Genomic DNA, 16,016 nt, shown 5'->3' on the forward strand with positions numbered 1-16,016 from the left:
CTCATGGTAAACAGACCTAAGTGGTGGGTTAACAGAACAACAGTAAGAACATATTAGGAGTGACATTTTATTGATGTGGGAGAGATACTTATTAAATCAATACATCTGTGTGTATTTTTCAGACTGACAGAATGGTAGTAAGCTGTAATTAAACAATTATAGAAAAGACTATTCATTCTCATTGGTAGTTCCCCAAACCTGTGGTACTGGTGGTTTTTAAAAATATTTTCCCACAGCTTTAATAAATATATTGATAGAATCATTGTTTTTTAAAGCACCATGTTTCACTACTCCTAGTCCACTCCTCCCCGTCGTGGTATTCAGCACGTATATTACTTCCCTGATATCCGTTACGTTTCTTTCCACTTTGGCGAGCTCAGGGATCTTCTTTTCTCCAGCGCATTCGCGCCGGACCTTAATTCGCGCTACACCTATTTCGGGCGGGATCTTTATTCGCGTTGCACGGAGAGGCGGGTTGCTATGGAGACGGTTGAGGCTGATCCCTAACAGCTAGTATTTTGACAAGAGATCCAGACACAGACACGAAGACTGTGATATTCAGGGCCGTGAGCTGGTTGAGATGAAAGTTAAGTTACTGAAACGTCGATGTGAGAGAGAACAGAAACTAAAATTAAAGTATGGAACAGTTAAAAGGCTTACGTCTGCTTTGTTTTGATAGGACGGATAGGGGATACATATTTCCTTTGGTTGAGGAGTCTTGTTACTAAAAGAGTGAGTTTAGGAGAAATTACCTTCTGTCTGGGGGCATGGACTGCCTTGCCACAGTGAGTGGTTGAGGCAGAGCACATTGCATCTTTTGAAAAAGAAAGAACTTGCATTTTTATAGCGCCTTTCATGACCTCAGGACTTCCTAAAGTGCTTCACAGCCAATTAAGTACTTTTGAAGTGTGGTCACTGTTGTAATGTAGGGAAACACGACAGCCAATTTCCGCAAAGCAAGGTCCCACAAACAGCAATGTGATAATCTGTTTTAGTATTGTTGATTGAGAGATAAATATTGGCCAGAACTCCCTTACTCTTCTTCAAAATAATGCCATGGGATCTTTTACTTTCACCTGAGAGGGCAGTCAGAGCTTTGGTTTAACGTCTCATCTGAAAGACGGCACCTCCGACAGTGCAGCACTCCCTCAGTACTGCACTGGAGTGTCAGCCCAGATTTTGTACTCAAGTCTTTGGAGTTGGGCCTGAACTCACAACCTTCTGATTCAGAGGTGAAAGTGCTACCACTTAGCCACGGCTAACACCTGGATCAATATCTGAAGTAGATGAAGAGGGGTCTGGGGCGAGCTGAGCAGTGGGGTTAGTTTTGAATTGCTGTGGCAAAGTGTTGGCACAATGGGCTGAATGGTGTCCTTTGGTGACGTAAATATTGATGGTTCATTCTATGGTTAACAAACAATACATTTTTAATGTGTATATGTTATTTTATTACTATTCTTACATTGTTAGATAAAAAAAATTAAATATGGAAGAAATTATGGATCCAGACGGTGAAAATGACACTGAAAAAGAAGTTACAGACCCCGACAATGAAGATACGGCAGAAACTGAAGATCTTGAGCTAGAAAATGTAAACAACTTTCTTACCAGTGTGCTCACAGGAGATACTGAGAACCTTCACAAGTGTTTTGAAGGTTTAGATGATCCAAACCACGAGAAAGCAAATAGATTGCTAAATATACACGATGACGTCGGCAGAAATGCTCTCCATATAGCCTCCATGCTGGGTCACTGTGAAGTTATCAAGGAGTTGGTGGCACAAGGAGCAAATGTGAATGAGAAAACTAGCAGAGGTACTTGTCTGCATTGTTCATCAGTTTCTCAACATTGGTAGTTGCTGAGAGTTTTTTTTGCGGCAATTTCCTATTTCTTTGCTTGAATTGCATGCTAATGAGGATGCCAAAACATCTTTTGTAATAAAACTTTTTACATACTAATGCTAATACAGATGTACAGTTCCTGTATAAAAGCAAAGATGACATAATGAAGTGAGAGTATAGAAGAAAAGTACAGATTCTTTAGAATAAGTATGGGCAGACCCAGAAGGCAGAATTTAAACTGTGATCTATGGATTTTTCATAGTATCATAGTATGGTACAGCATAGAAGGAGGCCATTTGGCCATCTTGTCTGTGCCGGCTCTCTGAAAGTTACTATTGAATCTGTTTCCACTACCCTTTCAGTCAGTACATTCCAGATTATAACAACTCGCTGCTTAAAAAAATGTTTCCTCATGTCGCCTCTGGTTCTTTTGCCAATCACCTTAAATTTGTGTCCTCTGGTTACCAATTCTTCTGCCAGTGGAAACTGTTCTTCCTTAATTACACTATCAAAACCGTTCATGATTTTGAACACCTCTATCAAATCTCCTCTTAACCTTCTCTGCTTTAAGGAGAACAACCTCAGCTTCTCCAGTCTCTCCACATAACTGAAGTCTTTCATCCATGATACCATTCTAGTAAATCTCTTCTGCACCCTCTCTAAGGCCTTGACATCCTTCCTAAAGTGTGGTGCGCAGAATTGAACACAATACTCCAGGTGAGGCCTAACCAGTGTTTTATAAAGGTTTAGCATTACTTCCTTGCTTTTGTACACTGTGCCTCTATTTATAAAGCCAACGATCCCATATGCTTTTTTAACAGCCTTCTCAACTTGTCCTGCCACCTTCAAAGATTTGTGTACATACACCTCAGGTCTCTCTGTTCCTGCACTCCCTTTAAAATTGTACTATTTAGTTTATATTGTCTTTCCTCGTTCTTCCAACCAAAATGCAACACTTCACACTTCTCTGCGTTAAATTACATCTGTCATGTGTCTGCCCAGTTCACCAGTTTGTCCACATCCTCCTGAAGTATGTTACTATCCTCCACGTTGTTTACTATGTTTCCAAGTTTTGTGTCATCTGCAAAATTTGAAATTATATCCTGTATACCCAAGTCCAGGTCATCGTGTATAAATTCCTCTAAGATAAAGACAGAATGAACACATCATCATATGCTATTAATCTGTGACGCATACTATTTTTCTTAATTACCTAGACTCTCACCTGCCTTACAGTACCCGTTTGCAGTTACAAATACTATTTTGTTTCCTGTTCACAGGGTACACACCCTTACACTGTGGTGCTGCCTGGGGGAAGCTGGATAGCCTGAAAACTTTGGTGGAACTCGGAGCTAGCGTTCAAGAAAGCAGCTTCAGAAATGAAAAGGCACGAGATATAGCTAATCGATATTCAAAGACTGATTGCACAGAGTTTCTAGATTGGGCAGGTGAGAAGTGGCACACTGTTCTATCATCCAACATTAATGATCCTCAGAAATTTATGCCAGCCATGGTTTTGTGCAGTACATATAGTGCTAACAAGGCAAGTATATATTTATTAAAGCTTGGATGATCTCACTAGATAATACGCCAATGGTATATCGCTTCAAAATTATTCTTTTCTAAATATTCCTGGCTTCAACGTGACATGATATTGCAAGGGAGAGCGAGGCCAGTCCACAGACAATACTAGATGAAATAAGTATTCCAATTCATTTTATAATTTCACACTTAAAGAGTTCCACAGGCTGGCATTATAACAACAGAATTACCTTACAAAGCAGTGGTTTTTCTTGCACGACAAAAACATTTTTTTTTTCAATTGAAAATTAAATAAGTACTATAAATGGATTATGAGTTCCCTCCCTAAACCTCTCTACCTCTCTTGCCTCCTTTAAGACACTCCTTAAAACCTACCCATTTGACCAAGCTTTTGGTTACCTGTCCTAATATCTCCTTATGTGGCTCGGTGTCAGATTTTGTTTGATATGCTCCCTTGCAAGTTGTTGATTATGCCATATATGATAAATCTCTAAAATCCCTAGTGGGGGGGTAATGCATCTAATTTATAAGAATATTTCTCTGCCCCTAGTGAATTCAGTGAGTTTATCCAGAAAGTAGCAAAGCCATACAGACCAGAAAGATCCCAAGATCAGATGGTGCTGAGTCAGAGACTCTGCATGAGGAGAAAAATCAGCTAGGGTCCCAAACCCCTGTTCACTTTCCAGCAATCCCTGCTGGAGATGCATGTGTGTAGATGTCAGGTGAGGTTGTGATGCTGCCCCACAAACAAACATCCTCTCAAAACTCACTTGTCAAGGATCAAACATGAATAATGGTCATTTGAGCAAAGTACTGGGAATCGCCTGGCACCTCTGGAACTGTACCCCAGCAAGGATTTCAGTAAAAATGGGGAGGAAGGATTTAAGAAAACAACAAATGAAGGACATTTTCTAATTTTTTTTAAAGTAAGAAAACTAGGACGTCTATATAACTGTGGTTTAATATTTAAGTATTATGCAAAATTTGAACCTTTGGAGTTTCAGGCAATTTTGTAAATAAGTAGTAAACTGCACCAAGATCACACATCTTATTAAATTAAATCTGAGTTTGTGCTTAAATCTTGGAGTAACAAGTTTTTCTTTATTTCTGTGTGGTTTGACACCCCATCTACCTCCTATTTTTCCCAACTCAAATGTCGTGATGTTCTTATTTCATTGCCTGCTCCTGCTCAGTCCCTCCCAGATAAAAAGGCAACCTGAGAGGTTTTAAAGAATTAAAATGAATGTTTTTTTCTCTCTGTCTCACCTATACTCTTCACAACCTTGTCAGCTGAGAGAATGGGTTACAGGCCTTCTCCCAGTGCCTGATACTGTCCTCTGGTTGGAGATGTGTGAGGGTAACTGGCTGTGACCAATCTTCCCAATGTGTTTTTTTCCCCGTCTTTCTTATTTGCCTCTTCTGGCCACCTCCCCACCTCGGTACAATTGGGAATTGGAACTCACCTTGAGATATCATAGGCATGAACCTGTACCTTGCCACTCTGTGATGCTACACACTGCCACTGTTCCCCGGCATAAATGGTCGCATCCCCAATGACACCACAATACTGCTCAAGTTGTTTAAGTTAAAGAGAATGTTGCAATACATTTTTATTTTGCACTTTTTAACTGCAGAGGTCAAACTGGTTTTGGAGTTGTATATTAATAACATCCAGGAAACTGTTGCTGATCTTGAAAAGGTGCAGGGCAAGCTGACCAAGCATGACAAGGTAAGCTCCATCATTCTTGGGTTGAAAGGGGAGCACTGCGCTCTCTGTCCATTTCATTGTTGTGTAGTGAGTGAATGTGCATTGGGTTTTTGGGTTCAAGAGTTTTTGTCATCTTGTAGACTATCTTTGCAAATGCCTGCCGTGCAAAATCCGATTGGCTGCATTCAGCACAGAATGCTTCCGTACAGGAATTCCAGGAGCAAAAGAAACTGCTGGAGGTGACTGTGGAACCAATAATGACCAAACTAACAACACCATGTGAGTACAAACACAAATCCACCGTGAAATCCTTGAACGCTGATTTTAAATCTGTATATTCTTTTCCTCTGTTCAGCTGGTCCCATGCTTCTACACTGATGGCTAAAGTTTGAACCTAAGATAATGGGATGGGAGCAGAAATAAGCATACACAGATTTGAAGGGAATTTCTTTGCTGGGTTTTCTTATTTTTAAACTTTATCAGCGGTACAGAAGCACCAAACCAAATTAGCAATGTAAAACCTGCTGTGCCAGATAGTGTGGAGGCACAGAGCACTGCAGCATCAAAGCATTGCAGAAGCCTTGTCACTACCAGGGGGAGAAAATGCAGTTTATTAGTGCAATTGTTTTCTTGAGTGCCAATCAGCTGCCTCACCCCACTACTACCTTATTAATTTCTTTAATTTAAAATTCTTAAATTCTAGGGATGAAAGCTGAAGGAGCTTTTAAATTTCATTCTAAATATTCATGTCACAAAAAAGGTTTAGATAAGTAAGAACTTTCAGCCCATTCAATCTCATCCTTCCAGAATACCTGCTTTACCATTTATTATATAGCTTTTTCTTCAATTAGTTCCATGCCCTGGATCCAACCACACTTCCCGGCATCCTGTTCCACCTTTTGTGTAAAGAAATACTTTTTGGCACCTGTCCTCAATTTTTCCTTTCACAACTCTGAACCTGTCCCCTCATCTCCTGCTATTTTAACATAGCTGGAAGTATTGTTCCTGATTTACTTCCTTTATCCCAATAAACATTCCAGAAACATAATATCTTTCAGTGTATTAAATAGCTTCAGATATCATCTCCAATATGGAAGAGTACTGTCTGAAAATAATCTAATAAAGGTCCCCTCTGAGATGCCTCTTTTCAAGACCAGAGTCCTAGCTTATCCAATCATGTTTTGTAGCTCATCTCCTGTCGGTCTTGATGTTCTCCTGTGCACTAGCGCTAGATGTGGTCGGCCACCTTAGGTCACGATGAGCAAAACTGGACTCATTCTCTGGGGGCAGCCTGACCAGACCACTATATAGTTTCAGCATGGCTTCTAGGCATTCTCGCTCAACTGATTTGACAATATAATCCAGCAACCTATTTGTGTTGTTTGTTGTCATCTCGCACTATTTGCACATGGTGAGTAAACTGGCAGCCTTGCAAACTTGACAAGTGGTATTCCATCTTTGCAGTACATCCTGCCTCCTATATCACCTCCAATATGCAGTACCTTTCATTTGTCTGTATTGAACTTTATTTGTCATTGATCAGCCTAAATGCAAACTGTGCTGGGCTCTCTCTCTAAGATCTAAGCCAACTCCTGAGTCCACAGTCCTCTTTTTTTATTATTCGTTCATGGGACGTGGGCGTCGCTGGCGAGGCCGGCATTTATTGCCCATGCCTAATTGCCCTTGAGAAGGTGGTGGTGAGCCGCCTTCTTGAACCGCTGCAGTCCGTGTGGTGAAGGTTCTCCCACAGTGCTGTTAGGAAGGGAGTTCCAGGATATTGACCCAGCGACGATGAAGGAACGGCGATATATTTCCAAGTTGGGATGGTATGTGACTTGCATGCGGACTTGGACTGCTTCATTATTTGAGGGGTTGCGAATGGAACTGAACACTGTGCAATCATCAGCGAACATCCCCATTTCTGACCTTATGATGGAAGGAAGGTCATTGATGAAGCAGCTGAAGATGGTTGGGCCTAGGACACTGCCCTGAGGAACTCCTGCTGCAGGTGGTGTTGTTCCCATGTGCCTGCTGCTCTTGTCCTTCTAAGTGGTAGAGGTCACGGGTTTGGGAGGTGCTGTCGAAGAAGCCTTGGCAAGTTGCTGCAGTGCATCCTGTGGATGGTACACACTGCAGCCACTGTGCGCCAGTGGTGAAGGGAGTGAATGTTTAGGGTGATGGATGGGGTGCCAATCAAGCGGGCTGCTTTGTCCTGGATGGTGTCGAGCTTCTTGAGTGTTGTTGGAGCGGCACTCATCCAGGCAAGTGGAGAGTATTCCATCACACTCCTGACTTGTGCCTTGTAGATGGTGGAAAGGCTTTGGGGAGTCAGGAGGTGAGTCACTCGCCGCAGAATACCCAGCCTCTGACCTACTCTTGTAGCCACAGTATTTATATGGCTGGTCCAGTTAAGTTTCTGGTCAATGGTGACCTCCAGGATGTTGATGGTGGGGGGTTCGGCCGTTGAATGTCAAGGGGAGGTGGTTAGATTCTCTCTTGTTGGAGATGGTCATTTCCTGGCACTTGTCTGGTGCGAATGTTACTTGCCACTTATCAGCCCAAGCCTGGATGTTGTCCAGGCGTTGCTGGATGCGGACTTGGACTGCTTCATTATTTGAGGGGTTGCGAATGGAACTGAACACTGCAATCATCAGCGAACATCCCCATTTCTGACCTTATGATGGAGGGAAGGTCATTGATGAAGCAGCTGAAGATGGTTGGGCCTAGGACACTGCCCTGAGGAACTCCTGCAGCAGTGTCCTGGGGCTGAGATGATTGGCCTCCAACAACCACTACCATCTTCCTTTGTGCTAGGTACAACTCCAGCCACTGGAGAGTTTTCCCCCTGATTCCCATTGACTTCAATTTTACTAGGGCTCCTTGGTGCCACACTCGGTCAAATGCTGCCTTGATGTCAAGGGCAGTCACTCTCACCTCACCTCTGGAATTCAGCTTTTTGTCCATGTTTGGACCAAGGCTGTAATGAGGTCTGGAGCAGAGTGGTCCTGGCGGAACCCAAACTGAGCATCGGTGAGCAGGTTATTGCTTAGCTTGGTCATCTGATAGCTGAACCATCTTGCATTAATTCAAATCATTAATATAAACCAGCATCAGGAGGGGTCCCACAGTGGGTGACTCATCACAATTTTGACTTACTTCCCTTAACATCTACCCTCTGTTTCTTTCCTTTTAGCCAATTACAAGTCCATATCCTTATCTCAACTGTAGTTTGTAAAGGAATCTTTAACGTGGTAATTTATCAAAGGCATTTTGGAAGTTTAAGTACACTGTATCACCTTGCTTCCCCTGCAAATTTGTGATGTCACCTCTCAAACAAGTCTGTGATTGAGCAGGCAAGAGCTACTACCCCTGCTGAAGCTGTCTTGATTGCCATTTATTAGATTATTTTCAAACCATATTCTTCCAATTTGATGTTAAATATCTTAAAATAGTAAATATATTGAAAGATATTTTTTCCAGAATGTCTATTGGTAACTTCTGGCAAAAGCAGGTAATGCAGCATTGATTCATTCCTCAAAAAAAAACTTGGATAAATATCCAGTTTGGAATAGGATTGAAGGTTATAGAAAAAACTTGCATCTATGTGACGCCTTCATGTCCGCAAGATATCCCAAAGCACTTTTGAAGTGTAATCAGTGTTGTAATGTAGGCAAACACAGCAACCAATTTGTGCACAGCAAGGTCCCACAAATAGCAGTGATATTTGTGGGACCAGTTAGTCTGTTTTTGGTGGTATTGCTTGAGGAAGAAATGTTGGTCAGGTCACGTTTAGGAGTAAATACAGATGGAGATAATCAAATACTCTCGAGAATACAATGGTTCCTGTGCCATTTGTGACTAAGGAAAGCAACCAGCCAGGATTGAACAGTAGAAGTGAATAGATATTCTGGAGAATTGTCTGATTACCTTTTTTGGGGAGGGAAGGGTGGTGGGGGTGGGGGGAAGAGGGTCAGGGTGAAATTTTGTCGAACTTTACCTCAGAAGATTAAATAAATTGGGCGCTGTCCACTGTAGGATCATTTGTACATTTGTGGCAGGCTTGTTGGGCAGAGTTTTTCTTCTTATGTACATGTTCTTAACCACATTTGCTTACACTTAGCAACACTGAGTGGAAAGCACTGTAATTTTTTTGTAGTTATTTTAGACAAGGCAACTAATCAATATAATTTTTTTTAAAAGCTACTCTACTCTAGTTTAGATCTTCTTTGACTGGGGCAGTTCAAAATAGTTCTTGAGAAATATATTAACAAACTGGAAAATGGTTGGGGGCAGATCCTTAAATGTTTTAATCAAAGTGTGATTTGATTTGGATCCTTCAGAGCTGAATTTGATAAAGGATGCTGAATGTTGTTTTAGACAAGACTTTTTTTTTCCCCCAACAAGCTGCTATCATGAGCTGATGCAAGGCTGCTGGGGATTTAACATATTGAGTTTTCTAAGTACCTGAATGGATAGTTCCTTTCAGCCATTCGAGAAATTTTATCTACTTTTATGATGCAGTTGCGGCTAAAAGCCCCACATCCGTGGCCTTGGAGGGGAACGGGCAGGTGGTGTTGTTCCCATGTACCTGCTGCTCTTGTCCTTCGAGGTGGTAGAGGTCACGGGTTTGGGAGGTGCTGTCGAAGAAGCCTTGGCGAGTTGCTGCAGTGCATCCTGTGGATGGTACACACTGCAGCCACTGTGCGCCGGTGGTGAAGGGAGTGAATGTTTAGGGTGGTGGATGGGGTGCCAATCAAGCAGGCTGCTTTGTCCTGGATGGTGTCGAGCCTCTTGAGTGTTGTTGGAGCTGCACTCATCCAAGCAAGTGGAGAGTATTCCATCACACTCCTGACTTGTGCCTTGTAGATGGTGGAAAGGCTTTGGGGAGTCAGGAGGTGAGTCACTCGCCGCAGAATACCTAGCCTCTGACCTGCTCTTGTAGCCACAGTATTCATATGGCTGGTCCAGTTAAGTTTCTGGTCAATGGTGACCCCCAGGATGTTGATGGTGGGGGATTCGGCGATGGTAATACCGTTGAATGTCAAGGGGAGGTGGTTAGACTCTCTCTTGTTGGAGATGGTCATTGCCTGGCATGAATATTACTTGCCACTTATGAGCCCAAACCTGGATGTTGTCCAGGTCTTGCTGCATGCGGGCTCGGACTGCTTCATTATTTGAGGGGTTGCGAATGGAACTGAACACTGTGCAATCATCAGCAAACATGCACATTTCTGACCTTATGATGGAGGGCAGGTCTTTGAGGAAATCTCTCTGTTAACCTTGTCTGGAGTGCATCCACCTGTGTTTTTTCACACTGGATCGCTACAGAAGTAACTCGTAAAATCAAAGTTTTGTGAAGAACTAAAATTACTTTTTAAAAAAAACACTTGGAAGGGGTGTCGGTAAGTATTTACCTGCACCTTCTTTAATCCAGTTACAGATTAATGAGTGCTGTTAGTTTAAGCTAGTTCTTTGATATAGAAGCAGACTGAATCAAAAATGGATGAATGCTGACGCTGATTTTGCCATTCCTTTTTTTGAAGCTCCACAGTCCAGAAAGCCCTCTAAAACCCAAACACCATCTTTACCGTTGGCTTAACACTACAATCAAAATGGAAGATTTCAGAGTAACTGGATTTTAGAACTTTTTTCGTTTTCAGTTTGTGCCACTCTACTTTTTCATTGTATTTGATTGGATTATTTATAGCTATGTGACTTATTTAAGTTAGTGAGGAAGCATAGTCTATCGAACTGCCTCATTATTGTGAATATTAACAAGGGAGCTATCTGTATACTTATCAATGTTTCTCAGTTGTACCATGTGGCTGTTTTGTGCTTGAGAGCCACTGATTGGAGGTAGCCTTTGTGTTTAAGTCCATCTGTGACATTAAGTTCCACTCCTGTGACGACATGAATGAGCAGTCAGCCTTCGGCACCGAGCTCCATTCATGATTACACGGGAGGAGGATTCGCTACACAGAGTGCCTGCCCCCAACCAGCAGCTTTAAAATAGAAAGCAGGGAACCGGCGGGCAGGGGGTACTGAGACCCGATTGGAGATAATGGATATTTCCCCTCAATAATATTTGGGATTCTGTGACAATTCAATGTAATATGTTTTTCCCTATTTTATACTGGTGTTGCTTCTACTTATTTCAGAATGACCTTTTAAAAAGGGAGTCCATCAAAAACCCTTTTTAAAAAAAACTGTTAACAGTTATCATGAACTTTTAAAGGAGCAGTCTTCAGGAAAAAAGTTTTGGCAGGAGAACAATAAGAACAGCAATGATATGTAGAAATGACACTGTAGCACAATTTACATAGTAAGCATTTAATAAACTTTTGTCATTTGTTTACAAACACTTTTCCAGAAGATGTGCCTCTTTAATTTTATTTGTTGTGTTTACAGTTTTCACTTTTTGGAGAATAAATTTTATAAAAACTAATTCCTTTTTTTTGAAGATATAGCATATAGAAAATGCACATTTGGTATGTTACAAGGCTGTAATACACTGAAGTATTTGGACAATGTTATAACTGCAAAATCCTTCAACACATTCCTAAATGCAGTTTACTTTTTAAAGTTTGTAATATATTGTGTTTAGCTTTTCAAATCGCCATGTTTTAATTTTCAAGTGGGCAATGATTTTTTTCTTTTTGGCTCTAGTGTGTAACAGGACAAAGTGAGGGCAGGAAGGGTTTTTCTGCATGAAAGCTATAATGTGGTTACTTGACTGAAGGAATGGGGTTTATGGAGAAACAATGCATTGTTTTACAGTGGCAAATACTGTTGTATACATTGTATCAATAGTAATGGATACTCTGGAGTGATTTGCAAAACAGTAATCTGAACAAAGAGCTCGGATAATTTCATAAGCACAATTAATGTTATCTGAACCCCAAGATCAAGAAATATATACAGATGAGGAATGCCATTTGGCCCATCATGATGCATCCATCCAGAACAAACCGATACTCCCCCTGCTGCTGCATCTAATTGTATCTTAAATGATTCCTTGATTTTAACCTCATCATTCTGCTCAGAAGTCTATTCCAAGTGTTGATCACTCTATGTAGAGAAGATCCTCCTGATAGCAGTCCTGAAGTGCCTTTTACTGATTTGAACCTGTGTTCCCTTGTTCTACGCCCACTGTTTCAATTAAAGTAGTATTCCAGATTAACCTTAGTCTACTAAAACACCTAAATCTTTCAACTTTCAGCTATTTCAGTATCATTCATGAAGTGTGCATGTTGCCTATTTTTACTCCCTATGTGCAATATTTTTATGCAATATTATAACCTTAAAGTCACTCCAGGGCATCTATTATCATACTTCAATTTTTTTCTTCCTCTCCTGGTTTTGCCAACAGTGGCTCTCATGGGGACAGTGATTGCCATTATAGTGTGTGTCATTAATGGATGAAGATGTTAACACTCAAGGATTAATAATTACTCCCCACAGAAGACTTGTACAGCTTGTTGATAACCGCTGTTTATTGCTACCATTTGTATATCTTGAAGGTATTACACAAAAAAAATCTAGAAAAGTTACAGAAAAGAACATTCTGATGCCCAGTTTTGTTTCAGATAATGGCACAGGAAAAAAGAATGTAACATTTTAAGACTGTCATTGGTAAATATAGATGCAACATTCCAGTGATAGGACACCACAAAGCACAGTCAACTGATTTTTCTGAATTTACAGAAATAGCAAATAAAAAATCATTTAAATTTGTTCCTTTCCACTTGAAAACCTACTTCCTGTAAGTTATATTACATGACCAGCTACATATGATACATATTTCCACACATGAATCAAACATAATTATATCATGGCTTTCTGTAACTCACCATTTATTGTGTTAGCCTCGCTTGTGGAGGTATTTTTCAAATGTTGTGTACGCCTGTGCTGGACCCTCTATATAATGATTCAAAATAATTTAATTTTTTAAAAATCAATAAGTTAATCAAACTGTTCATTTTTCAATACAAGGGGCTCCTTGCGAAGAGAAGGCTCAGGGAACTAAATTAAAATGCACACATACTGAATGATATCATCATTTATGTACCTTGTGTGGATGGCTATATCTGTACTGATGTGAATTCAGCTCACCCAGCACTGTTGCGTTCTGTAATTCCCTCTGAGCCAGTAGCCCGAAACATGGCTTAAAAATAAAGTGCAAGCAGATTAAACTGTCAGGCAGTCTGAGATGCTTTCATTTTCAAGTAAATGGTTTCTCTAGAATGTACGTTTATATTTGTACGTTCTACTTTTCTTAAAAAAAACTATTGCTGTTTTATCCACACACGTGGTATTTCTCTCAATACAAACAGTGCTACCCAACTGGTCTTTCAGGTTATTTAGTCTAACATGCAGTAACACACTAAGAGCTCTATGACTGCCACTCTTGACCTGACAGCTATGATGGATGCATACATGGCATGGGGAGGCGTGCCCATCAATTTTCCTTCCCTGTGAGCAAGCATCATCTCTTCTCGACTCCTTCTCCCTGCCAAGGTCCTAAACTATACATGTTTGGAAATTATGAGGTTATGGCTTTACCAGCCCACTCCATTACACATCACATTGGAGCATCGACACTATAAATTACTGGTCTGGCGATCAATGAAAATCAGCATGTCTTTGAATGCACCTTAAAAAGGCTGTGTACATAAAATATGAAATTATTACCATTAAGTGCTTTATAAGAATTTCTACTATATTTTAGCTTTTTGTGGCAAAATGCTAGCCATATAGGTTGCTAGGATATGCAGTGTTAGTTCTGTTGTTTCAAAGAGAGACCCGTTTGCTATTTCCTAGTCCAACTTGTCTCCGGTTTCTCCCTTCGGCACAGTACATTTCATGGTTATGATGACCTTCCCGGTGGATTTGCGTTGCAACACGTGTAGAAAAGCTTCATTTACCTAGAAAATTACAAATCCAATAAAGTACCGCTACAACCACAACTTACATTTATATAGCGCCTTTAACGCAGTAAAACGTCCCAAGGCGCTTCACAGGAGCGTTATCAAACAAAATTTAACAACAAGCCACATAAGCAGCTATAGGACAGGTGTCTTGGTCAAAGAGGTAGATTTTAAGGAGCGTCTCAAAGGAGGAGAGAGTGTTGGAGAAGCAGAGAGGTTAATGGTGAGAATTCCAGAGCTTATGGCTTAGGCAGCTGAAGGCATGGCCGCCCATGGTGGAGCGATGAAAATTGGGAATGCACAAGAGGCCACTAAGTGCAGTTACCTTATTTTGCTTGTAATGAGATACCAATGTAATTGTGATCCATCTTCTACCATTCTGTGACATCAACATTTTTCTTTGTTGATGAATTACCAGTTTATAACGTTAATTATTTTTTGCACCTTGCATTTTTGACCGTTCACATATTCATCTCAGTCATACTCCCTGCCCACTACAGCAAGCTGTGCTTCCTCTCATGCGGACTGTTTTTCTCACTTGTTTTGGGTCCCCTGTTTCTTTTCTCCTGCATTCGTTGATATAGATACAATAAATGCCGGCCTCGCCAACGACGCCCACATCCCACGAACGAATAAAAAAAATCTATCAGTCCGAGCTTGGTCCAAAAGGTATTAGGGTTAGTACTGATTTTCCAACTTGTAATCTCTGTGGACTTCTCTGCACTTCAGATATCCAGCTTCGCATCTTTACTCTGGCCAGAGATATTGTGGCCCAGCAGGCTATAGTGCATCTGTAGTGGAGTGGAAAACACTGAACTGGCAATACTATCAAATGACAGTCAAGTGTTTTAATCAGTGCAAAAAAGAATCAGGTGAAAACTCTGATCAACAAAGTTCAATTATAGACGCTGAATGCAATCATACATTTTCCTGGGTGCACTGCAGGAATTAACCTGTTCACTTTAATGAACAACCAAGGTTAAACATGGCTTCACGTAGCAGCAAATAACTTTCATCAAGACAGTCCCTTTACATCTATTAGAAAGCAACTTAATGACAAATATTATCCTCATTATTTTATAATACACCGTGCGACCCTGTGTATGATGTTCCTGTTGTTACAGAACCACATAACCTCTCAATATACCATAAGCAATATCGAGGAGCGTCTGCTATTTTTTAAAAAATCGTTCCTAGAATCTACTCATCCTACTGTTACATATCTATTTTTTGCTAGTCTTGCTAGTTGTGACGTAAGCGAGCTGAGGAATGTCCTCACATCTTCTGGGAATCACTGGGTTTTGATCCTTTAAAAACATTGCTAGCATTATGGCTGGAACCAGATCCCTCACCCGTGCATCTGGGCTTTCTGGTGAAGATTCCCATGCTGCTTTCACAGCAGATCCTGATTTTTGTGGTCGATAATATGTTCACTGTATCCTGGATCCTCCTTCAACATTCTGTTCAATGGATTCTTCTTTGATGTACCAGATAGGTTTTTTTTTTGTTGCTGAGGACAGTATTGTCAACTTGGTTTTATTCTCTTTTGAGATGTATTTTTTTCTTATAAGACTCACTCTGTACCTCTCTATTTCTTTTTTCCTCCACTTTTCCCCCCTCGTCTCCTGGAGGCATTTACTTTTCAGTTGTACAGTTACATGTGCAGTTCCACAAGAGCCGCTCATCCAATTAATCACGAGTGCCTCTTGAAAACGAGTGCTGCAGGCTATCTGACCAAGCTCATTGTATCCTTATCCAGCATCCAGAGGCAGACGTCCAGTACAGGTAGAGTCATAGAGTTATACAGCACGGATAGAGGCCCTTCGGCCCATCGTGTTCGCGCCGGCAATCAAGCCCTGTCTACTCTAATCCCATATTCCAGCATTTGGTCCGTAGCCTTGTATGCTATGGCATTTCAAGTGCTCATCCAAATGCTTCTTGAATGTTGTGAGGGTTCCTGCCTCTACAACCCTCCCAGGCAGTGAGTTCCAGACTCCA

The 16,016-nt window shown here is 41.0% G+C and overlaps 2 protein-coding genes across 3 annotated transcripts in view; one reads left to right on the forward strand and one right to left on the reverse strand.

Moving 5' to 3' along the window:
• The first annotated feature begins 453 nt into the window (after positions 1 to 453).
• ankrd45 (ankyrin repeat domain 45) lies at positions 454 to 13,289 on the forward strand. Its single transcript, XM_067990800.1, has 6 exons — positions 454 to 636; positions 1,471 to 1,814; positions 3,122 to 3,289; positions 5,018 to 5,112; positions 5,232 to 5,370; positions 10,635 to 13,289. Exons 2-6 carry the CDS (start codon positions 1,487 to 1,489, stop codon positions 10,688 to 10,690), a joined length of 786 nt encoding a protein of 261 aa, XP_067846901.1. The 5' UTR covers positions 454 to 636; positions 1,471 to 1,486; the 3' UTR covers positions 10,691 to 13,289.
• Positions 13,290 to 13,929: 640 nt separating this feature from the next.
• The window catches only part of gtpbp3 (GTP binding protein 3, mitochondrial), a 32,473-nt gene continuing 30,386 nt past the window's right edge, over positions 13,930 to 16,016 (reverse strand). For both annotated transcript variants that reach the window (XM_067990798.1, XM_067990799.1), the window contains one exon: positions 13,930 to 14,015. The gene's annotated coding sequence lies outside the window, so the exon portion shown is untranslated. The remainder of the gene's footprint in view (positions 14,016 to 16,016) is intronic.

The sequence above is a fragment of the Heptranchias perlo genome, chromosome 9, assembly GCF_035084215.1.
Source record: "Heptranchias perlo isolate sHepPer1 chromosome 9, sHepPer1.hap1, whole genome shotgun sequence".
NCBI classification, from domain to species: Eukaryota; Metazoa; Chordata; class Chondrichthyes; order Hexanchiformes; family Hexanchidae; genus Heptranchias; species Heptranchias perlo.